This window comes from Coturnix japonica, chromosome 3 (assembly GCF_054131305.1).
Source record: "Coturnix japonica strain WE chromosome 3, WE-NBRP24, whole genome shotgun sequence".
In the NCBI taxonomy this organism is placed as follows: Eukaryota; Metazoa; Chordata; class Aves; order Galliformes; family Phasianidae; genus Coturnix; species Coturnix japonica.
The window spans coordinates 44,169,711-44,194,434 of NC_140665.1; the positions used below are offsets into that span (position 1 = coordinate 44,169,711).

A 24,724-nucleotide genomic window follows, 5' to 3' on the forward strand; every position below is an offset into this window, starting at 1 on the left:
AGCCATTATTTGCTATCATCATCATCATCAACAAGTCAACACCCAAGAATGGGCTCAGTGCAGCCCTCTAAGTGCAGCCCATCTCCTTTCACACGCTGAATGGAAGCGGGGGTTTGAGCTGTGTAGTAGCCAGTCCAGCACGGTATTTCCGCGCCCACATCCGAAGACAACAAGAAGCGGCTGTCGGTGCCCACGGTGCTGACTGCCAAGCAGAGCCGCCCCGCGTTCGCCCACGTTTCCCGTACAAATCCGCCCCCCGACGGGCGGGGCGGGCGCTGCCATGCAAATCAATGGGCGGTGAGTCGAGACACGGGGCGGGGTGTTCCAATAGGACCGGTACTGGCCTCGACGGCGCGGACTGAACGACAGTGAGTGCGTCTCGAAGGGAAGCACGTTTGAGCTGGAGGTGAGTGCTGCGCGGGGTGGGACGGTGCTTTCCGCGCTGGGCTCTCGGTGTTGCCGTCGGTGTCTCGCTCAGCATCGGGCCCGTGGGGTGTGAGGAGCGCTCTGCAGTTTGGCTTTGCCTGAGAGTAAAGGAAACGGCCCCGTGCGAGTCGAGAGTGAAGTGTGAGCTCGGCAGCAGAGAGCGGGTTGGAGACCGGAGGTGTTTGGTTCCGTCTGTGGTTGTGGTTGCCTGTAAGGGGTAGAGGACATCGCTGAAACGAGAGCGTTCTCTAAACGTACCTCCTGGTCCTGTCTCAGCGCTGCAGCCTGCTTCGCCCGTGCTCCTGCCTCGTGGTGCTGCATTGCGGGCTGAAGGTGCTTGGCTTCATAGCGAGAGGTAACAGCTTGTGCTATTCCCCTTTTCCTTGGGCATCCCTGTGGCCAGGTCTGTGAGCAAGGCAGGAGCTAGTGCTCTTTAATGGCTTCCTATTAAACTGACATTAGTCTCTTGTCCTGCTGAGGAGCGTTAGTGATGCGTGTGTCTGAGATAGCAGTACTGGGGAAGGAAATGACTGGGAGAGTACCGCTGGCCTGCAGCACTCAGTGGTGCTTCTTGTTGCTTCTTGTTTCTCTGCTTCAGGTGGTGTTTTTGGAACCTTTTGTTTTGTTTTAAGCTGTTAGGGATCCAAATGGAAATGCGTGGCTTGTTAAGACGAGAATGCAATTTGGAGGACGCTGGCTTCCTGTTAATGGTTCTCCTTGTTGTTTAAGCTTTTTTCTATGGGAGTGGTGAGACTACAAGAGGAGCACAACTTTAGTCAGAAGGAAAGACAAAAGGTTTAACAGCCCGAAGGAAAACGGGGTGAAGCCTGTTGGTGATCTCTGAGGAAGAGGGCTCCTTGGTGTTCCTGTGGAGAACTGATCCTATTTTATCCTATCACAGCTTGTTCAGTGTAACTCACATATAAGTCAAATGGATGACGTTGGAAATAAATAACCATTTCTTTTTATGAACTCCTTCTGTGCATTAGAGTGTGGTGTCTTTATGCCCCATCCTTTGAGGCACTGAAGGCCCCACTGCCTGGTAGGTGGCAGCCCTACCTATGGCTGGGGATTGGAACTTGAATGGGCTTTAGTGTTCCTTCCAACCCAAACCATTCTGTGATTTCTCCCTGATCTTGTGTGAAGAACAAGCTTATGTCCCTCTCCTCTTTCTTCAGTCTCCTGCTTTCTAAACCCTTTGGAGACTGGTGAGTATCCTCTGGCTTTCCTAGCTTGGTAATGGGAGCTGGATGCAACCAAGGCCTTACTGATATCGAGCAGGGTACAATTGGTGCTTCCCATGCTACTGCTTATATAAGTGATGTGTGGGTTTTTGTTTTCTTTTTAACTTTAAATTAATTTAACCTGATAAATTTACCTCAGCCCCAGGTGCCGGCTCTTCACATTGATGCAGCCTTGCAGAGAAGCCATTCTGGGGGCACAGCTCCAGGCCTGCCCCTGACCATGCCCATGCTCTGTGGCCATGCTACACTGCTGGCAGGGAGGCTTCTGGGGAGCCAGCAGTGTGTGGTTCAGCTTCTGCTTTTTTGCTCTGCTGTTTTGATAGCTTCTGCTGATTGTGTCACCATCCTGCTATCTCATCTAGCCTTCTGCACACAGCGCTCAGTGTATCTCATTTAGGCCTTGTTTCTGTACTTAATCATGGTCTCACGGGACCTGACTTTGTGAGGCTGATCATGTGTGCTGCTTCTTCTCTATCTGCTGGGCAGTAAACAGGAAAGTCTTAACTGATATGGTGTAAGATTATTCTTGATTAACTTGTATCAACAAAAGCTAGGGAGAGATTTCTTGAGTACTGGTGGCACTGTACCACCAATTACATCTGTACCAGTGTCCCTGGTACTTTGAAGAGGCCTGAGAACACCCATAGGTGCTATGTGGTGACTGCTGTACTGCTGGTCAGCATGTCCTGGGGCTGGGACTTTGCCTGCATGTGTGTGTGAGGGTTGTTTCCTGGCTGAACCTCTTTGGTTCTGTTAGAGGTGTGTAGGTTTTGCAGGAGAACCCAGAGCTCAGTCTCCTGTACTGGTCCACGTGAACAAACACCAATAAGACACCTCATGTTAAAACACAAAGGGATTTTTTTCCTATAAGTCGAATACTTGATGTCAGATTGTATAACCATAAGCTCTAAATGTATGTATACTCAAAAAAGAAAAAAAAAGCAGTTGTGCTGATTTACAAATGCTTGTAGAACACTGTGCTTCTGACTTATAATCACATGCAACCTCATATTTCCACGCAGATGTTAGGATAATGTCTTAATTGTGCCTAAATACCATCTGGTAGTAGCAATGGTAGTTACGTGCAGCCTGTACCCAGTTGTTCTGCTGGGCAGACCTGTGTCAGGCTTGTTGAGGTGATTCACCAGAGCAGGATCCACCTGCAGCACTCATTGATGGCATCACATCTCCATGTGCCGTGACTCATCACACTTCTCAGCTGCAGTAATTGCCAGAAATGCATGGATGGCCATCTCACTGTTTATGTTTCTGTATGACTATATGCAAAGCTTAGGGAGGTATAATCCATACTCCCTCATCCCCATCCTGTTTTAACTGAAGACTCGAGCTTTCTTTATCACAGGAAGACGGAACATGCTGCAGTAGTTTGCCTGCAATATACCACATGAGAAGGACTTAAAGGAGAGCAACAGTGGCATTTTTTTCTCTCTGTGATTAAATACATTCTCATGGACATGCAACTGGTTGTAGTAACACTCCCTTTTCAGAGAGCTGGATGTGTTCACAGCTCATAGGTGTAAGGGTTCCAGCAGTTCTACAGTGTTTCAGAACCTGAAGCTGATAACCATAGTGTTTCTAGAGTACTTGGGGAGGGGGAGGGAACCCTCCCCCTATAACCAGACAAAACCAAAGCTGGTTACAGTTTTATAGTAATGGTATTTGTGAGGAAGATGCTGAGGATCCATCTCATTGTCTGTGCAGGACAGGAGACTTGTCAATGGTGATCCACGGCTCCCCTGCAGAAGCATAGACAGTCCAATAAATAGTAACACCAGGTATACATTCAACAGGCTGTCCTCTCTGATGCCTGGATAAGGTTTAACTACCATGTGAACTGTGTAGTAGCAAGGTAAAACTTCAGGTTTTTATTTATTTATTTATTTATTTATTTGCCAGCTTCTTCATAAATATCTGAAAAAATATGTGCATATTTTGTGTGCAGCAACTTCCTTTGTTGGTGTCTGGAAAACCTGATAACCAGTCTCTGGGAAATACTAAAATAGTTATTTCTGCTGAATACTCCCGGGGAGTAGGAGAAACGTTCTAGGTCCCTGGAATTATAATATGCTCTGGTGCCAAAACTGAGTTACTTAGTGCTGTAGAGGAAACCTGGGTGAGTCAAAGAAGCTCAAAAGCTATCAGCAGTCAAGCAATTATGCCTCATTACCTTAAGTTAGAGGAAACAACCGATTTGAATGTTAATGGTTTTTCCCCCCTATGCCTTTCTAACTAGCCTTTGCGGTATGAAAGAAAGCAAGGGAGACATGGAGATTCAGATAACTGCATAAATAGTCTATGGAGAATGAGTTCTCCCTGTTTCTTTGAATATAGTAGTTTGTAATAAATAACTTAATGTAATGTAAGCAGAAGTCAGCACTCCATGTAAGATTTGAAGAAAAACCTGCCCTGAGACACCTGCATTTCCATGCACTCTCACTAATGTGACTGGAAGTAGGATGAGATATTCTGCTGTGCACAGGTGTTGGCTACAATACAAAGTACCTGTGTATAATATTCTCTGGATAAATTTTCAACTTTGTGATGGATTTCTGTGTGTGTGTGTGTATATATATATATAAATATACACATATATGGCACTGTGTCCTAATTGCTAGATTTTTTTGGGTCTTTGCACTCACAGACAAGAAGTGAGAAAAAGAAGCCATTCTACCAGTGATGGGGATGATGTAGAGGTCAGGGAATTTGGTCATAAAATATGGTTTGCATTATGCTCTGATTCAATTAGAAGTTAGTTTTTGTTTTGTTTTGTATAGAGGAAATCCTCTTGCAAACATGTTGTCTGAGTTACTATTATCTAACCTATCGCCGGAGAACAGATACCAGAGAAAATGATTGAATCTGCTCCAAAACAGAAATGTAATTATTAAGTCTGACACTCTTAACTCTGAAAAGAAAGTCTTTGGTTGTATTTACTATAAATTACTCAGTTTTGTGTAGCAGTGGCACATTATTTGACTCACAATTGAGTATATTATGTGCCAGCAGTCCGTATGAGTTTCTGTTTATACTGTATGGTCCACAGAAAGTATGGAAGGTTGCTGGAATGTGCTGATGTACAGCTGGACAATGAGTAATTCTGCCTTTAAGTAATTCTGCCTAGGAGCAGATTGTTTCCCAGTTGTTCACCTCTTGTTTCTTGGGTCATGTCTGTGGTGCATCATGCAAGCAATAGCATGTGGCATTCAGGGGTAGGATACTAGGCCAGTTGAGCTATGGGCACTCATACTGAAGCACGTAGTGACTTTTACCTTCCAAAAGAGTGAAGAACCATTTCTGCAAGCAGAAATGGTTTTAAATGGCTTGTTTTGAAGTATCTGTTCCTCAAATAGGCCACTTCAACTGGAGTAAGACTGTCATCTTGTAAGGCCTTACCCAAGGTTGAAACAATTACTGACTCGACTTTTGTTAACCTACAAGCCGCTTTTAGCTAGCAGGTGCCTTCTGGGAATGATGCAAAAAGAAAAAATACTCTCTGGCTTCCTTCCCAGCTGCTTGTGATGCAAATGTGGATGCTGTGCTGAACCTGCTGGTTTATTTCACTGCTTGTCACCAAACCCAGTGATGTGGATATACAGATGTTAACGCTGAGACGAATAAAGGTGTGCAACTTGTTTGCTTTTGTACATTACTTTCTAGCCTTTCTTATTTCTACTTAGAAGCAAAACATTAGCACAGCAGTGAAGATACATACTAGTAGTTCTGCTGTACATAACTTGCTCTTAACATCCAACACTTGTTACTACAAATAGCTTACTTTATCAGGCACTTTATGTTACCAGTAATTCAGGATTTCTGGTCTGAACATGGGGCTTTTGGGAAGCAGTTTTGTGCAGCTAGAGGTGATTTCCTTTTCTGTCTGAAATCTCATGTCATGCACTCTTATTGCAACAGAATAACTTGCAAATTTCTTACGCATCATGGGAAAGTTAGTCATAGTGATTAACACCAAGAAGCAGCGTGCTAACATGAAGAGGTGAATGCTAAGCATATCCCCTACTGACTGTGCTTGGTGAGTATTTGGCTTCAAAGCAGTGACCTTTACAGTCATTACCTGGCCTGTATTTCCTGTGTGCATGTGTTTGGGTGTATGCATGACAGGTTGCAGTGGGAACTTTATTTTTACAAGGACAGATTTATCTACCCCAAAAATACAAACAGGAAGGTACGTGTTGCAGTTTGAATATGCACATTATTTTGAAATAAAATCCTGCCCACAATGCTGTTGGTGTGCCACAAGGATGCAGAGCTGATTTATGTTCATGTTGATGCCCACCAAGACCCCTGAGTTCTTTTTGCAAAGATGCTTTCTAGCCAGAGAGGCTCAGCTTCTCCTGCTGCACGGAGCACTACATAAGGGAAGAGACTGCTTAGGCTATCCCTAACAAAACGTTAATTTGATCCTTCTGTTCATATTTAGAATTGGATTCTACTGGATCACAGAGATCATAGAAGATGTGGCACGTGTCTTTGGAGATGAACTTCTAGTGAATGGCCTAGATCCATGTATTCGTTCACCGATGTCCAGCTTGTTGCTTTGGGATCTTACTTGGTGAAGTGCCTGAGACCAACAGCAGTGGCCAAAATCAGGCTCTGACTTCTGAATTTACAAGGTATGGAGCAGTGGTCTTCAAGTGTCTTAAGTTGGCATTGTAACTCATCAAGAGTGATGCTGTTGTCCATAGCCAGTCTGTGCTGAAATCTGTGTCTGTGGATTGGGTTGCTAGAGCTGCCCTTCCCCAAAGGGGACTCCTGAGTATATTGAACATTCCGGGGGTATCACAGGAGAAAACCCTGAGGAAGTGACCTGCATTAACATAGTAAATGAGATATCTGACCATGAGCTAAATTATGAATATTCAATTTTATGTTATAGAACATTTTTTTTTCTCAGCACATATAGACTGTAGACAGACTTGGTGGAAGTAATGGGACGTAGGCCAGTGTTTAATTCCAAGATCATTCTGTGTATAGGCAACATTACAGTGCAATCTGAGGCAATACTTGGGAGGTCCTTGCTCTTACGTTGGTGCTCAACTTTTTAACTTTTCATGTGTGTTGTATTAAACAAACAAACAAAAACAGAACACCAGTACTTCACAGAGATGCTGAAGAATTAACATCCATGCAAATTTATTACAGCATTAGTAATCTTCATGCTATGAATTACTGTGTTTCTACTTCCCCATTTGTTCTTATTTTTGTTTTATCTAACACTTAAAAATAGTGGTGAGTAAGAAAAGACAAATTACAAAGTGCATCCTTGAGGGTAGAGGAAGGAAGTGCAGACCTATTCCTGTAAAGTTATCAGCTTATTGTGTAAGTGTTCTTATTCAGTGTAGTTCTCTGTTTAAATGTAAGCTTTCCTCAGTCAGAACTCTTGCTTAAGTTTTGAACAGACAAAAAACTGATATTATTCATACCAAACTCATGATTTGTGTGCCTGCTTAAGAGCAACTCTTGATTAAAATGATTAGTAGATACCTACATCCTTTGAAGTCTGCAAGAACACAGTGTAGCTGCCAATAGATTGAACCATTCTTATTTTTCCGCAGAAGCACCTTTATTAAGTGCAAGCAAATGTACCCCCCCCCCCCCCCTCCCTACACACACACAAGTAATTATTGCTAAGCCACTTGTCAGACTGCTTGCTGTGGGGATTTCTTTAGGAAGTCCACTAAAATTTAGTTTTCCTCAAGCTGGAGGACCATTCCTTCAAACACAGCAGTGATGTAAGCCTGCACACACATGACACACAGAAGTGAGATTCCATCTGCATAAGATAGATAGATCCACACATTAAGATGTGGGCTATTGTTTCCAAAAGTAGGTGTTAAACACCAAATGAATAAATCACTGAGCACAACACATGATAGTCAAAGAATCAGGCTAAAAGTGGGAGGATTTTAGACTCTAGGGAAGCCACTAGCAGTCAGGAATGCAGTCAGACTAGCAGTGTGGCTGCTTTTCAGTCCCACATCTACATTTCAGGTGAAAAACTCAGAAACAATTGGTAACTAGAAGAGATCTAAATAATCCTGAGGCTGCAAGATGGCTCTTTTTTCCCTTTCCACCATGCTGTCTAGAGAATATTCTAGACAATATAGAGAATAACACAGATGGTAGATTCTCTAGCTATGGTTCCTGTAGGTAATCTTGGCCACACAGTTTTCAAGTCAAGTAAACTGGTCATTAAAGCTGCCCTTTGTGATTTTGTTTTCCTTGTAGGTGGGGACTTTTCATCTCAGTGCTATGGCATGAGGTGTAGGTCTTAATTTTGTTATTGCTGTGGGAGGTGGTGGAAAACCTTTGATATCTGAAAGCTTTCCCTGTGTAATTTAATTGCATCTATGTGGGTTCTGGTTTAAATTCAAACAATTGTTACGTAGGTAGATTCCTGACTGAAAGCTCATTTTTCATCATATTGGACTATATTTTTTTCGTTTGTTTTATGTTGCTTGGAACAGAATTAGTTTAGGCTGAAAAACCTTTTTTGTACCAGTGTAAATAAGATTATAATCAGGATGCTTCTTGAGATGAGCATATACTCTCATTGAGCTGAAGAGGCTTTGTCTGTGATGGAATTTTCCTTCTCTTCCCCAACATCTTTAACATATTTAACAATCCCATGAAATTGGCTATAGAATCGAAGTCTTAATTCACATTGGAGTTAGGCCTGTTATCTTGAGTATGTTCACATGGTGGGACTTTACTTAATTTTAGAGTATCTGGTAAACCTACGAAGGGATGTGTCCAGAGCAGGTAATTTGTTTGTAAATGCTCATGAAGGTGTTCTAAGTCCTAGAAAAACAAAGATGATTCCTCTAGACAAAGAGATTTGGTGATGTCATGCTTGTTATTAGTTCTTAATTTGGTTCTCTTTCTCATTAATTTAAATGATGTCATGGAAGATACTACTTTTTTTTTTAATGGGAAACTTTCAGCTTCCTGCTTGCTGCAATACTTAGTATAGGGTTCTCACCAAAGCTTTCAGTCTTATTTTCTGCAAAGATTTTAGCTCTAGAATTTCAAGTGAATAACATACTTACAGGAGATTTATGTCTTGTTACCACTTAACCGGTCTACACAGATTACTCATTCTGCATCTGTTTTAGTGAGATTTATAGTAAGTCTGAGGCAAAAAGAACAGATCCTGACCTGTAACAACAGTGTTACTTTATTCTTTCTGTAAGATCTTTCCATTATATAAGAATAAATGAGACTTAATTAGTTGATTTTACTTAGAAAATTGAGCTATTGCTGTGGTTTTTTTTAATGTTTGGTGCACTATGATTAACAATAGCATCTGAAGATCCTAAACTTGCTGATTCCTTTTCTTCATATATATATATATATATATATATATATATATATATATATGCGCCAACAATATTGAGTAAAGCTGTATACTTTTCTGAGAGACTTCTGCTCTCCTTCCAGGAAAAGCAAGTTTAGAATGATAGAGGATCTGCAATATTTTGGTTTATCTTTAATGTGTCATTAGTTAAGAACTTGTAAAGCAATACTTTACTTACTGTAAATTCTTTTTCCTTCTTTCCTGTTTTACAGGCAGGATGAAAGACCGGCTAAATGAGATGCGTGAACTTGCCAGGCTGCACAACCAAGAGTTTTCTTATAGTGAGGATGATGAAAATTCACCCCGTGACATTCTCCTTTATGAGACTGATTACGCCTTGGAAACTCTTCATAAGGACATAGAGAACATCCGGACTGAAAATAACCTCCTAAGGGAGGATGTCAAGCGACTAAAAAAGCAAAACAGCCGCTTCCTTACTTCCATGCGCCGTCTTAGTAGCATTAAACGAGATACTAATAGTATTGCCAAAGACATCAAGGCCCGTGGAGAAAGCATCCACAGGAAACTCCAAATAATGAGAGATTTCTGCGAAGATGCAATAACAAAATACGGGGTTATGTCTGTCATTGCCAGGGTAGCAAAGAACCATTACGTTGACCTCATGCATGCCTTCCAGGAAGCTATGTTTGAATACAATGCGACAGAGATGAACCAACGGGAGAACTGCAAGATCCGAATTCAACGTCAGCTAGAAATCATGGGCAAAGATGTTTCTAGCAACCAGATTGAGGAGATGATTGAGCAAGGCAGGTGGGATGTTTTCTCTGAGAATCTCTTGTTGGATGTGAAGGGAGCTCGCTCAGCCCTGAATGAGTTAGAGACACGTCATAAGGAGTTGGTGAAATTAGAAGGTCGTATTAAGGAGATTCACGAGCTCTTTCTGCAGGTGGCCCTGCTAGTGGAAGAACAGGCAGACACCTTTGACGTCATTGAGATAAATGTGCAAAATGTTGAGGACTATGTAGGAGAATCCAAAGAGCAAATAAAAAAAGCATTAGAATACAGAAGAAAACACCCCCTCATGACAATCCTCTGCTGCTGCATTTCATTTTGCAAAAGGTGATGATCCTACTGAAGCAATCGTGGACCAACTTGAATGTTTTCAAATCAGATATTCTTTTCAGTGATTTTTCTTTAATGACAACGCCCATAATTGTGGGCACTGTTGTGCAGTTTGTTTTGTTTGGTAGCATGTTCCTAAATGTGCTGAAAAATTGCTCTATTTATGGCCTACTGGAAGTGTTGATAAAACTATTTTAAACTATTTTTAATTGAAATGCACTCTCTTACTGTAACCGGAGGTGCAAGGACTCAGAAGATTGCTGTGCAATGATACTTGTTCCAGTCAATAAAGAGGAATGAAGGACAGGCTAAGAGCCCTAGGGAAAACAACAAATTTCAAGAGGTTATTTTGTTCTTATGAGTCAAAGTGGTCTGCAGGCAGTGCATGCTTAATGCCTGTGGTGACAGAATACACCACAGAATCCAGAGATTGGAATTCTAACTAGTTTAGGGCCTGCTTGATGCAAATACTTGAAGAGACTTTTGCTCTGCTTGTGCAACAAAATACTGAGCCTGGTACCAGGAGCAGGATGCAAGACTAGCTTCTGTTTCAACTTTATTTCCATCTGTCACTGGTCTTAACAGAAGTAAGCTGCACCTTAAAGCATAACAGGCATGTTTTGCTGTTTGTGTTCAGGTGACTGTTTGTCTCCATTTTGAGTGCCCACAACTGCAACACAGAGCCATCACACTGACTCTTTTTAAATTGAGCCACTGAAGATCTTAACTTAAAAACTGCCATACTTTTAGGTTTCAAATACATGCTTCTGCCAATTGATGTATCAGACAGCAAAAGAGATGCGTGCAGATGCCTTCTGTAGAAGCACGTGTAAGAAGACAACAGCTGGGAGACAAAGAAAGCATTTTAGTCTCCTGTGATGTCACATCCCCACAAGCAGTGTTAGTGGAAGGATTACCCCGTCAACAGACTTTTAATAAGCATTGATTTTAATTTGGAGTTTTTATATGTATTTTAATAGCATGAAGGATTACATTTATTAACATTCAGTTTTACTGGTTTACAAAAGTTAAGGATTTTCTCTCATCATTAGAAAATCTCTTCTGGGGAAAGAAAAATCCAGGTGTATTCTTCATCTTCTGCACCTGAAGAATAAACAACATTTTTATGTCATTTCAGTGCCCTTTTCAAGCTTAAAAATAATCTTTCCTTTTGTGTAAGTTTGCCCATAGTTGGTTTGACAGATGAGGAGGGAATAGAACATTTGCAGCCCTGGAAACCACCGAGCATTGTCAGTGAAAGATGCATTCATAAGGTCTGGAGAGTGATTATAGCTGGAAGTTTTCCAACACTTAATATTTCTAGGTGACTTCCTGTTACACTGTGATCTATTGGTATCCTTTGAATTAATGCAGGACATTTTTTCAGAAGTTAGTGACTTTTTTTTTTGTTGTTTTAAATAATTCTTGTCGTATTTATAGCTGTTTTAACAACCATATTTAAGCATTTCAAGTATTTTGTATTTAGAATTTCTGTCTAAATGTGCAGAGTCATCTTGTCAATCACAATGAAGTTTTTCTCTTCTGAACTTTTGCACACTAATTTTATACGCTTAAAAAAATACCCAAACATTTCGTACTGTTTATATTGATACATAACAAAACAACAATAGAAATTCAGCTTCCAAGCTTTTATATCCTTGTGGGAAATGCTTCTGTGCCAGATGAGCTTTTTACACAAAGAGAAGCTAAACAGATAACAGTTTTCAGATACAGGAAATCCCTTTAGCTGAAGCGCCTGTCTGTGGTAACATGGAAGCATGAAGAACACTGGTCTTCTAAACTAGAAGATATTTTGATATTAAGTGATGTCTTGATGATATCAGTATTACGCTTGCTTGAGAGTCTCTCAAACAACCCAGTATTCAAAGTTGAAGCAGGAGAAAAAAGAGCGGAGGTTGAGCTGGCACCGTCATTTGACTGCTTTGGTGCTACTCAAGAAGACAGAAGCCATTTATTCCATTTGTATTGACATTTAAGTCAGTGGAACTGCGTTTGTAGAGAAATACCCTAAGGAGCCAACAATACATGGATGTAAATCAGTGGGAATTAAAATATGTATTTCATTTTGTCCTCATATTCTTAACAGTTAACAATGCTTTTGATAAAAATATGTACCTGCTTTTGATAGAAATATGTACCTGTGGTTTCCTTTTTGCACATGTGTATGTCCACAAAGGCAATAAAATATTTAGTAAGAAAAACTGAAAATGCAGAGTATCGTGCGTTGAGTCAACAGCTCTGAATAGTTGCTCACATAGTCAAAGTTTTGTTTAAAAGCTTCTGGACTAAAGTGTAAATTAATGGTAGAAGATTAATGTCTAAAAGAATGTCCTCAGAATATTTGTTGCCATGGTAAATCAAGTATATTTTGTATTGAGATGGACTTATTATAATTTTTCCTATTGAAAACAAGAATGAGTTTCATACATTCTAAGACTATTCTCTGCTGCGAGAAAAAAATACAAATTTATTCTGACAGTTCTGAAATATCTTGATGATTTTGTTATTAGAGATATAAAGCTTATATTCAAATCTTCAGTCGGGTTTGAGGCACCGAGGAAGAGAGCAAGAGCATGAGGACAAAGGTAATTAAAGTCCTTGACTTCAGGCTGTTGCTGTGGGGAAGAAACTAAGAATCATTGAAATCAGTTTGGTACTCATAAAACCATCTCTCAGTTGCATTGTGAATTAGAGGCATTTGAAAAGCTACTCCCAGTAACTAAAGAAATAATTATCTTCCTTTCAAACTTGTTCGTTGCTTAATACTAAAGTTTGTGGGGTTTTTTTTTGGTTTTTTTTTTTTTCTGTTGTTGTGTAAGAACTCCATTAACTTGCCCAGTAACAGCCAAACAGGCTTTAGAAAAAAAGCCAGAAACAAAAAACACTCCACACTGATTACACTACAGTTGCAAAGAATAATGCCATGCAGGATGAGTGGGAGAAGATGATAAAAGTAAAAGCCTGATATTGTGTTAACGTGCTACTAAAAGAAGCTGCAGAACGGGTGACTTCATGCTTGCTAAGGAGAGCTGCCTTCTCAAAGTCAACACAACTCTTACGGAGCTGTATAGTATAGTATATCCTGTGGAACTTTTTTTCCTTTCCAAGGTGTGAAAAACACCATAGCTGGTACCGAGGGGGTTGCAGTAAAAAGTGAGATGGGCTACTTCAGCTTTTAGGATTGCTGTATTTTCTAATTCCTTGAAAACAAAATAGTTAAATAGTTTCTCTATAGAGTTTTGGGCCATGGCAGATGTTTGAAATAGATCTGAAAAAGAGCTACATGTGACTGTGTGTGTATCTCTACAACAATATCACATGTGATGAAAGCAGGAAATTGTCTTTTAAAAGATACTATGTGTAATGATTACAGTTAATCAGAGGTAATGTGATTTTTTACAGGAAGCCAATGAATCTGTTTCTCTGATATGTAAGAATGCACTAATGGGTGGATCTTCTTCCATATTTGTGTCATAATATATAGTGTTTTCTGAGTTGAAGCTTATAACAGTCACTGAACAGATACTGTTCTGCTATCAGACCTTACCTTACAGTGCCTACCTTGTAAGGGTATTGGTTTGTTTTTTTTTTGCCCCTTGGTCAATACCATGCCAGCACCAACCTACCGGTGTATCTAACCACTGCTTTCTGTAAGTTCATTTCATTTTCTTCACTAGGAGAGTGGTTAGGCCCTGGAACAGGCTGCCCAGGGAGGTTGTGGATGCCCCGTCCTTGGAGGTGTTCAAGGCCAGATTGGACGGGGCCCTGGGCAACCTGATCTAGTAAAGGTGTATGTTTGGTGGCCCTGCCAGGCAGGGGGGTTGGAACTACATGATCCTTGAGGTCCCTTCCAACCCGGGTCATTCTGTGATTTTGTCTCTCGGAAATAATTTCACACATGAGCAGGAAAGAAAATAACCTAGATGATGTTTCTTGAAGGTGTTTGCTCAGACACACCACCACACCAATTGTGGAACACCACTAGCAAATAACACAGCATGTTAAACGTCACACAGAATCACAGAATGACCCGGGTTGGAAGGGACCTCAAGGATCACGTAGTTCCAACCCCCCTGCCTGGCAGGGCCACCAAACATACACATTTACTAGATCAGGTTGCCCAGGGCCCCGTCCAACCTGGCCTTGAACACCTCTAAGAACGTCAGTCAAGGAGTTGTTCTTTCATCTATGGATATCAGTGCATGAATTAGAAGATTAATGAAAAATAGGCTGGATGCTTTACATCTTCTCTCCGTACATATCCCATACTTCCGAGGGTTGGCTCCACCGTGAGCAGGTTTGGTTCTGTGGCACGGGGGAGGTCCGGCTCGGCGCCCCGCCCGCTCCCCCTGCTTGCGCGGCGCCTGGCAGCGTTCCGCCCGCCTCCCCCGTGACCCCACAGTAGCGCGGGACGACCCGGGCTCCGGCCGAAGGCACGCCGGAGGGGTGGTGCTGCCGCCCGGTCCCGGCTGGCTGCGGGGCGCAGGCCCGAGGCGGTGCCGGGATCCCCTCGCCCTCCCACCCCCCCCCTCCGGTCCCGGCCCACCCGCTTCTCCCGAAGCAGCCGAACGGGGCCGCCCGCGCGCGCCGCGCTGTGCGCTCTGAGCCCTCCGGCGCTGGAAATGAAGGCGGGGGGGCGCGGCGGTGGTGGCGGCCTGAGGGTCGGCGGGGTGCAGGACCGGGAGGGAGCTGAGCCTTGTATGTAGGAGCGTCTGCGGGCGGTTCCTGTATGTGCACCAGGATGGCCGAGTGGTTAAGGCGTTGGACTTAAGATCCAATGGACGTATGTCCGCGTGGGTTCGAACCCCACTCCTGGTAAATGAACATTTTTTTTCGGGAGCGCCGCGAATTTGTCGGGGAAGACGCGGGCCGAGGCGGAAGCGTGGCCCGGGCTGCGAGCAACGGGCTGTGCCCGGCACTCGGCGCCGGTAGCGGCCTGCGGGAGCTGAACGCACTGCTGAGGCCTCCTGTAACTTCAGCGTAAAGTTGGTCTCGATGCTTATTGGTGTAATTCTTTATTTTTACTTCCTTTATTTACTCAGCTTTCGGGACGGCGTTTTGTTTTGACAGGAAAGTATCGCTGCATTCCGGGGTTTGGAAGGGTGTGGGGGGGGCACACAGTGAAGTGTGTTTGTCACAGTGCCCGTGTCAGATTAATACATTGAAGTATTGGTGTCCACAGCCACCCTGCTGCTGTAATTGCAGCTGAAAAGATGGTTCTGAGCTCTCAGTCCCAATGTATCGCCCCACACAGAGGCTGGCACAGTATCTTTTTTGACTGTTTACCTATTGAACTGTTCCTGCCATTAAGTTCTAAATGCAAAACAGCGCCTTCTAGAACTGCTCGTTTAAAAGCAGTACCTTGGATTGTTTCATTAAGTAAACTTACATTCCTGTTAGCTCAGGAACAGAGTAGTAAAAACGGGCCTGTATTTGAATGCATGTTTTACTTTTAACGTTGTGATGGATTATGGCCGCCCTTGAAAACCCACATGTTTGCATGCCAATGGGGTAATTCTGCCTGTGCCCTTATGTGTAGGCCTGCTTGTGCAAACAACAAACACTCATGTAACTGTTGCAGATGCAGCACTTGTGGTGATGAAAAGTCCCTGCTATGTCAGCTACAGGATGGGTTGGTGACCACTATTCAGCATTAAAAGAATGGAAAAATGAAAAGTAAAAGTAATTGCAGGTTGTTTGGTTTTTTTTGTTTTTTTTTTCACTGACAAAAAGCCAACAGTCTTCATGTTAAACAGATAAACAACAGTCTTCATGTTAAAGAGATATAGAAGACCCAGAGTTCCAGGCTGCAAATTCCACTCTAGGCCCAGTCCTTCCTGTAAGAGATTTCTTTTGCAGAGAGCTTTACTTGGTCTTATGATGAAGCTGTGTTCCCTGCTTTCTGCCATGACTTGCTGGAGCGTGTGCCATTCTGGGGTTCTTCACCATTTCCTACTCTTGTGAAATAACCATAAAATCCACTGGCAACAAATATGTCCCATCCCCATCCTTCATGTTTCCACATAGAAAAGGATCATCTTATTTATTGTCTTCTATTGTAAGTGAAGTTTTCCACTGCATAATGTAGAGATAAGAAGGATTAACCATCTACAAAATGGTTTGCTCTGAATTATGTTCATTTTTTTTGTGAAGGGAGTTCAGATACTTCGATAATCCAGTCATGTTAGAAAAGCCCATGAATAGAATATCAGTTAATTCAGAAAATAACATGAAATAAATAAGGCTTGGAGCCACGCTTTGAGCTGTGAAAGTCTTGTGAAGTATGGAAAAACTGGTTAACCAGCAAGCTCAACGTGATGTGTGCTGAACAATGTGGGATTCTTATAGGGAAACAGCAAGGCGTAATTGAAGTGAAAATTATTTCTCACTTCATAATCAGGAGACCAGATCAGTAAGGAGGCAGCCTGCTGGTGAAGTACTGTTTGAGACTGTTCTGTTTCAAAAATGTTGAGCAGCTCTCACTTCCTTCAGTTACATTTAGGAGTGGATCTTTTGTTCCTTTACTTAAACCCTTTTCTGTCATTCCAGGTGACCAGTACCTCAAGTTGAGGAAGAGGATATAAGAAAGCTATGAAGTTCTTGATCTGCTGTATAATGCTGTATATGGTGTACTAATGTGCCTTTTTCTGGGATTTTTAATTGCATTAAAATAATCTGAATAAATTGATTCTTTTTCCCTGTCAGGAGCTTTTGTCTGAAGATCACGGAGTACTTACACATGGTAGCGGTGGTGATCTTACACATGCAATTAGAAAAATGCCTTCATGTCCCTAATGATTTTAGGAAGGGAATGTGCTCATCAGGTTTCTTCATTTTCCTCAGTTGTTTTTCCTTCATTGTCTGTGCCTGACCATGGCCCCCTTTCTGGGTTGGAAGTGCTTCAGGCTCTTTCCTTCTGACCTCATTAGCCTCAGCTTTTTCTGAGTGTTGGCTAAAGTTGTTCATGCAGTTTTTGACTGGATTATACTCCCTGAATGTGTGATTTGATGAGTTTCTAACACCTGACTTTTGCTTTCTCATTGTTTGTTGCAAACTTCCATAGGAGTGTTGCCACTGGTGGGAAGTATAGTTTGCATTAGAGAGCTCTGTTTTCTGGCTAAATCCATATTTAATGATTGCCAGGCATATGTTTCACATGTCCAGTTTTGTATCTGTTGCTATTTTCTGTCACACCCCCACTGTTAGCTTTTTATGAGCGCATCAAGAAGCAGATCAGCTGGTCTACCAGCTAGCTGCTGCTGCTGAATGAGGCAGAGATGCTGTCTCTCCCCTGCCTTAGCTGTACTCTACCTCCTCACTGTTTCCCTCAGTCTTCTATTGTCTGTTTCCCATTACTTGGATTTAAAATTAACTGCTGACATTGCCTGCAATTCCTTATTTCTTCACAGGAAAGTTCTTTAAATGAGATAATTTCTTGTGTTTTGGGCTCCTAAGCAGGGTCAGTACGTATCAATCAGTTGTTTTTCTTCCTCACAGGATGGCGAGGGCTAGAAGGCCACCGTGGAGCTCCTGTAGTCCAGCTCTCAGCTTTGAGCACTGTAACAGTGCAATATATTTCTATGCAGGTTAACAAATCTTATGGTGTTCTATGGAAAACATGCCTAACCTGTTGTACTGCATTCATGCTGATGAACTGCCCCAAAAGACACTTGTCACATCAGTAAAAAAGAGATACTGAAAGCAAGTAGATTCAGTGTTCTTTCTTTCTTTATTATTACTTTTATTATATCTGCTTGTCCAGCCCTCACAAACAAATATGTTTCTTCAAAAGCAAAAGAATGATTGGATAGGGTAAGAATGATATTGTATGAATGCACGATCCAGATTCCTGTGAGAGGAGAAAGTAGTTAATGCCTCCCAGTATATAAAACATAGAAACATCATGCATGTGATTAAGTCAGTTTTCTGTAGAAAATATTAGGGAGAGAGCTCATCCACTAGCACCTGGAGTGGAGTGTGTGGAGACAGGACAAGGGAAAACGGCCAGAAACTGGAGCAGAGGAACTTCTGCACAAATGTGCACAAGAACTTCTTTACGGTGAGGGTGATGGAGCACTGGAACAGGCTGCCCAGGGGGATTGTGGAGTCTCCTTCTCTGGAGGTATTCAAGACCCAACTGGACACCTACCTGTGTGACGTGGTGTAGGGAACCTGCTTTGGCAGGGGGGTTGGACTCAATGATCTCTGGAGGTCCCTTCCAACCCCTACAATTCTGTGATTCTGTGAATAGGGTGGAATTGAGCACCTCAGCATTATAGTTGGCTTCTTTTAGAGCTTTTTATTGTGGTCAGAAAATCTTTTCCTATGCCTGCTTCTATTACTTTTCTTGGTAGGTTGTCTCCAAGAGGGATTTCAGTAGCGCTTCAGAGCATACCCATTTTAGGTTGACATCTGCAGAGTATGTGTTAACTGATATTAATGTACATGTTGGTGGTACCCATATCTCAGAACAGCAGCCTCTGGAGGTCTGCTTGAGCCAGTTTGAGAATGCCTTATGGATATCTGAAAGTGCTTAGCAGACTTGTCTTCAAAACCAAGAATGACCCTTAATTTTAACCTTAACTATGTTGAAATGCTGATTTTTTTTATTATTATTATTTTTAAACCAGAAATACTATATTAAGATACTGTCAGATTGGGATACGTATACTTAATGAGGTGCTTTACATTGTTCCTTTTATCTTCTGTTTGTCATTAATAATGTTGGCATTACTGCTTCCCAGGTTGTAAGTATGTTCTGGTATAATTAAAGCATTCAGCTTCCTTTGCAGACAAAACCTCAGAGATAATATCTCTGGAGGGAGACGTTTGGAGCTAACCAAGGAGTTACTGACTGCTGTTTATCTGTAAACCAGTACTTCTGGTTGCGTATTTCTAAATCAGCATCCCTGACCACCGCTATATATACAGGTACCTGCTCTGGTCCATATGCATAAGTCATTGCTTTGCCTAGGAAGAAAACACTGTATTTTTTTCAGCAACTTATTTTTGTAGCCATTTATTCAATTTAAAGACTTATTTCATTCATATCAATATCCATGTAAAAATATAGCTCAGTTAATTCTTAACTAGATAGCTGACTTCCCACAGGGAGGTACTCGCGTGAGTCACTTTTGAGGATATACTCTATTAGCTCTGTTACTGCAGCCAGTGTTTATGGATATAAATTCAAGAACGCTAATCCTGTGTCAGTTTATGTAAGCATATTGTTTATCACTGGAGTTTTGGACAGGCACAGAAGCCTGCTTATATAATGAAAACTGTGGTGTCGGCACAATTGTTATATTCTTAAAATTACTGTGCCTCAACTTCACCTCCTTCGATTGATCTTCAAACCAGCACAAAATGAAATTGAAAATGTAAGCAGCTCCAGCAAAATTCCATTATGGGCCTTAAAGAATATAGGGTTTGGCAGAGTTGCTGTGCAAAAGCAGGATTACAGTGTTTTCCCTATCTCATAGGAATTTTTAAGAGGCATTATAGTATTAGGAGATGCAATGAGACAAATCTATATAAAAAAAACAAGAAATCATGCATAAGCAGTTTTAGCCTCTGCAGAAAGAAAGAGTCATAGGTTATAAGCTCTTTGGAAAGCCCTTCTCCCATACCACCAAGTCATTTAAATAATGAATTCTTGGGAATTTGTAGAGTTGCAAAGACTCGACTGGCTGTAACTTTGTGTAAGGGAGAAATGAAATACAACTTGGCTGTGAAATGAAAAACAATCTTGACTGTTTGAAAAATAAAGGCCCTGTTAACATTAACAAGGTTGAGCTGGATGACTTTTGGAAAAAAGCACTTGGATTCTTTCCTTTGTGCTTTACACAGAAGCCCTGATGCATTTCAGGTGACTGTTTGCAGGACAGGTCAGGCTCTGAACGTGAAAACAAATTCATCTTCTGTTCCACTTGTCTTTCAGTTCTTGGTTTATCCTTTATGATATGTGGTACTAACTCCCAGATTTAGTCTGTGGGTTCAAACAGTTCCTGAAAGGGATGAAGTGCCTTGCAGGCAGCAGTGCTACCCCTTTCACAGATACAGCCGTTTCTGATACAGAAAGGCCAGAAGAGCTGGTCAGGGGCCAGCAGGCTGGGTGATGTGACTCCTCACTTACATGCCTGTATGGCTCAATTACTGAATCATTGCACTGTTTCTCTGTTAGGTGGCAGAAGTGTGTTTCTCTCAGGGTTTTGAGGAAGGAAACAAATTCCGTGGCTTAGCTACCATGTCTGAGGTGACTTTTCTGTGCAGGTTAGTGAGAGAGGTGCAGTTAAAACCCTAATGTGCTTTGTAACAGTTCGCATTTTCTGTATGATTCTCTTGGCACGGTCAGTGGGATAATTCACTCCTTTGAATGGTGCTTTGGTGCTGATCTACCCTTCTTTTTGCCCAGAGAAGTTTCTGATGGTCCAGCAGTTTTCTGGTCAGTGTGAGTGTTCCCAGAAAGCTGGAGGGGTGGCCAGTCAGGTCCTTGGTCATTAGTAGAAATTACCATCCAGCTTTCAGACTTAATTCTCATGGGAGAAGGGAGCAGAGCGTGATTTACAGTGATGCCTTCATAATCACCTGTGATCACAATTCAAGGGGTCTGAAGGCTGCCTATTTATGAAGAGTGTTGGCACAAAGTCTGGGAAATGTGCGTGGCTTCTGGCTATTCTGCATTACACAGAAGCAGAGGGCAGCCCCAGGGCACAGCAAACCAGTCAGACTCCACTAGAAGTGGAACTATTTATGGAAGTTGGCTGTTTTCTCTTGTGACTCAAGGCTGTTGTCTCTTGTTCACCCAGGCTCTGAGCCCTATCACTTTGCAGTTAAATATCTTTCCCAGGTTTTCAGATCAACTGTTTTCCCAGAGGAATGTCTGTTCCTGGCATGTAGCCCTCTTTGATCATATCAAAGACCATCTCACTCATTGAGTGTTGGTGGCTTCTGATAGATGACTGACCGCCACCCCCATCAGAATGAAGGCACAGTGGTTCAGTTGATCCTGCCTCCTAGTTTCTTCTTCCCGTGCCATAATTCACCGAGGAAGTTTGTCTTCTGTGCAAGCTGAGGCAGGTGGTGGTAGGGTTCATGGAAGCAAGTGCATGCACAGCGGGTGGTTTGTTGTGGTTTGTGATGCCTACCTGCATCCAGTTCTCATGCCAAATGCACATGCGACAAAGCTGTCAAGATCAAGTGCTGTTTTTGTGTATATACTCTGTAACTTAGTCAAATGCTGCATTTAGTGAGAGATCTTTTCAGGTCTCCTGACTAAATACCCATAGATGGCATCTTAAGAACAGGTACACAGCTGTTCATTTAACTTCATAGTTAATGTATGATATAGCTACTGTAAGAAACACCCTTCTTGCATGTGTTTCTTTATAAGAAGCTTGATTCCATATCCTCAAACCTGGCCTCACGTTTGTATAACTTCCTGAGTCATTCAGAGTTGCAACACACTTATGAGTTTGTTACTGCAAGTGTGCCGCAGGTAATGGTGTTGAATGCTGAAGTTCTGCTACTTCCACTTCAGATCAGAGAGATCAAAGGTCTGGTGTTTTAAGCGATTTGGCACTTCTAGATAAAACACGGTGCATTCCACGCACGTCCAGACTCTAAAGATAAGAAGGGAGGAATAGAGTAAAAATCCTAATAGCTCCTTGGAAAGGATTGTCGGAATGTACTGTGCATCGTAGTTGTTTTCATCCTTCAGTTTACCTTTATTTGTGTTTTCTACTTGTTACAAAGCTTTCTTTGGCTTTTATTTTGTTTTTTAATTGATGATGTGAACATTTGATGCGTGCCGTGTGAAGATTTTGTCATTTAAACAATTGCTTCTCAGCATTTCAGTTGTTCGGGTAGATTCCTATAAACGATTAAAGCTTTTGGGACTTCCAACTGATGTTATTTTAACATATGGTAACAGTATTTGATAATTTCCTCTGGGAATCCCACCCACTGTGTTAGCTGCAAACAGCCATATGAAGAATGCTGTTCTCATGTTTTAAACTCTTGTAATGCTGTCCCACCCAGTGTAACCTCAATTTGAGAATGACTTCTAATCCATGAAGTAAGTAGTGGAGCTGTACGTTACTGTCTCTCTGATAGAAAGTTATTTCTTCCAATTAAGTTAGCACAGAGATTCCTCAGTTTTACTCTTAATAAAAATACAGTCATGTTAAAAAAAGAAATAAAAAAAGGCAAGTGTTCTATCTGTTTCATTAAAGAAATACACCACTGAGTTGCCTTAAAAGGTGTGTGTGTATGTGGGGGGGGGGGGGGGGGGAGGGTATAGAATTCTCTTAGTTCAATGGAATAAAATACAGGGTATGACAGGATACATTTTCCTAAGTGAAATAGAAAATTGGCTTACGTTAGGTAAAACATTAATGGCAGTTTCATTAAAATGAAATCTTAATGCTGCAGTTCTATCTAACACTGTAATTTAAGACTAGAAATCTTTCTAGAAACTCAGCCCATCCTGCCGTAATGCAGGACTGTTTTAAAACAGAAGCAATTTCATCATGGTGTGTGCACGGTTTGCCAAATTCAGAAGTGTCCCAGGTTATCCCATCATGGATAATGTAAGAGTTTTTTTATTTGATGAGAATGTTGGGATGATTTCTTCTGTAATGCTTTTCACCCCATTTCCTCACTGTTATTACTAGCATTTCGTACCAGGTGCTGTTCTGTCATGAGAGAAACTGCTACTTGACTTTATTTTATTTTTTTGGTTCATGAAAACTTGTCTGCCTTTTCTGAGTGTATTAGTTGGTCCAGTAAAATCTATTCCCAATCTTGTTGAATGTCATTATACTTTTCAGGTTGGATATTAGGAAAAATTTCTTCTCAGAAAGGGTAGAGAGGTTTTGGAACAGGCTGCCCAGGGAGGTGGTGGCGTTACCATCCCTGGAGGTGTCCAAAAATGCACTGAGAGACATGGCCATGGTGGTGATGGGCTGATGGTTGGGCTAGATGATCTTGGAGGTCTTTGTCAACCTTAATGATTCTATATGATCCTTTGATTCTACTTCTTCCGTGGTGCAGTTTAATGGTTGAGTGGGTTTAAATGGAGGCCAGAAGGGGTAATGCTTTATCCTTCTCTGCCCTTAGCAACACTCTCCCTCTGCTGCTCTCAGTGCTGAAGCAGTTTCCTTTGGAGTCAGCTGAACAGCTGTGCTGGAGAAGCAGACCCAGTGGAAACATAGAGGTGAGAAGAGAGGGAGCATCTGTTTGGCTGGCAGCTGCTGTCTGCCTCAGCCGTGTCATGGACCTGCTTGTCTAGATGCCTGCCTGGCCTTGCAAGGTGCCAGCTCTTTGTCTCTACAAATCCAAAGCAATTGAGCTGTTGAGGAACAACGTTGATTACAAAGGCCATAAAAGGTGAAGATAAAGCTTCCACAGTCAAGGGAGTCAGGGCAATGAAGTTTTCAGGGATGGTTAAATAATTCAGACAGCAGACTCTCTTGAGGATGCCTTGCAACATATGTTTTGTGAAAAAAAAATACTGCTTTGGAGCTCCCTTGCAGTCTGTAGACCTCCCCAGACTAAACCTAAGAGCCTTCCTGTAAATAAGGAGGGATCAGGCCCTGAAGGCCATCGAGGCCTCTGTAAAAAGCTGGGGCTTAACCTCACAACAGCCTTAATGGTGGGCTGGGGCCGAAGCTGGTAAAGCCAAGGCTTGGAGTGGTGCCATCCCACTGAATCTGTGCTGTGTGAGGGACACACAGGTGCTCCTGCTGCTGTCATGCTGCAGGGTGGTGATGCAGGGATCCTCACTGGTTGTCCCTTTCTTGCTGCATCAAGCAATGATGAAAAGAAAATCTGAACTCAGCACTAAAGCCAAGCTGGTCGTGGAACGCTGGGAAGGGAGGCCCTGGGAGGGAAATGCAGAGAGCCACTGAATCACTTCACCACCCACAGAAATACTCTGCAGATAAAGTTGTGTTGTTTAATCATAAAGCTCTTGCTGAAATGATGTAATCCTGAATGTACATGGGGGGGGGCACCCAAAAATTACTACCTTAATTACTGGTGACAGCTTTGGCTGAGTTTGAAAGTGTATCCTAAAGGCGAAAAGCAATCCTTGGGTTTACAGGATTTCTACATCAGCTCCAGTACTTTTAGGCTTCCTCAGTGATTGCTGAAAAGGTTTTGTTTTCCTTTATTTTTCATCTTCTAATTTGGTAAGGATCCTTTCCCATTGCTAGTGCTCCCGTGCTCTGTTTATTGGTTGCTGTTCCTAAAAAAGAACCCCAACCATCCAGGCTTAGGTTTTTCGTGGGAAAAAGATGTGGAGTAGGGAAACAGAGGGAAACCTTTAGGATGATTTGTGGCATTTAATAACATTACAAACAAGGCCAACAGCTATTTAAAAAGAAAAGAACTGTTCAGTTGGTTTACTTGTATCAAAAATAGCAGAGGCCAAAGAAGCTCTTACCCACTTGGTTGTGAGGCTCAGGATTTTCCACCCATGGTGTTTGTCCCCCTGCTGAGTGCTTTGTCTTCTATTGGCCTTGGTGGAGGATTTAATAACACACTGCTTATT

At 42.1% G+C, this 24,724-nt stretch overlaps 1 protein-coding gene, 1 long non-coding RNA gene and 1 other non-coding gene across 4 annotated transcripts; all 3 read left to right on the forward strand.

Annotated features, from left to right (window-relative positions):
- Positions 1 to 286: 286 nt before the first annotated feature.
- Positions 287 to 12,378, forward strand: STX11 (syntaxin 11). Of its 2 annotated transcripts, none has more exons than XM_015858201.3 (3): positions 287 to 406; positions 6,130 to 6,322; positions 9,279 to 12,378. In XM_015858201.3, exon 3 carries the CDS (start codon positions 9,284 to 9,286, stop codon positions 10,148 to 10,150), a length of 867 nt encoding a protein of 288 aa, XP_015713687.1. In that variant the 5' UTR covers positions 287 to 406; positions 6,130 to 6,322; positions 9,279 to 9,283; the 3' UTR covers positions 10,151 to 12,378. The 2 variants fall into 2 exon arrangements, with proteins under 2 accessions (XP_015713687.1, XP_085397563.1); XM_085541437.1 differs by lacking the exon at positions 287 to 406 and adding an exon at positions 3,590 to 5,721.
- A 2,468-nt stretch (positions 12,379 to 14,846) lies between these two features.
- Positions 14,847 to 22,429, forward strand: LOC107311579 (uncharacterized). Its single transcript, XR_014943990.1, has 6 exons — positions 14,847 to 14,985; positions 16,720 to 16,797; positions 17,668 to 17,875; positions 18,963 to 19,101; positions 20,354 to 20,425; positions 21,020 to 22,429. It is a non-coding gene; the product is annotated as an uncharacterized LOC107311579 (long non-coding RNA).
- Positions 14,906 to 14,988, forward strand: TRNAL-UAA (transfer RNA leucine (anticodon UAA)). Its single transcript has one exon. It is a non-coding gene; the product is annotated as a tRNA-Leu (tRNA).
- Positions 22,430 to 24,724: the final 2,295 nt, after the last annotated feature.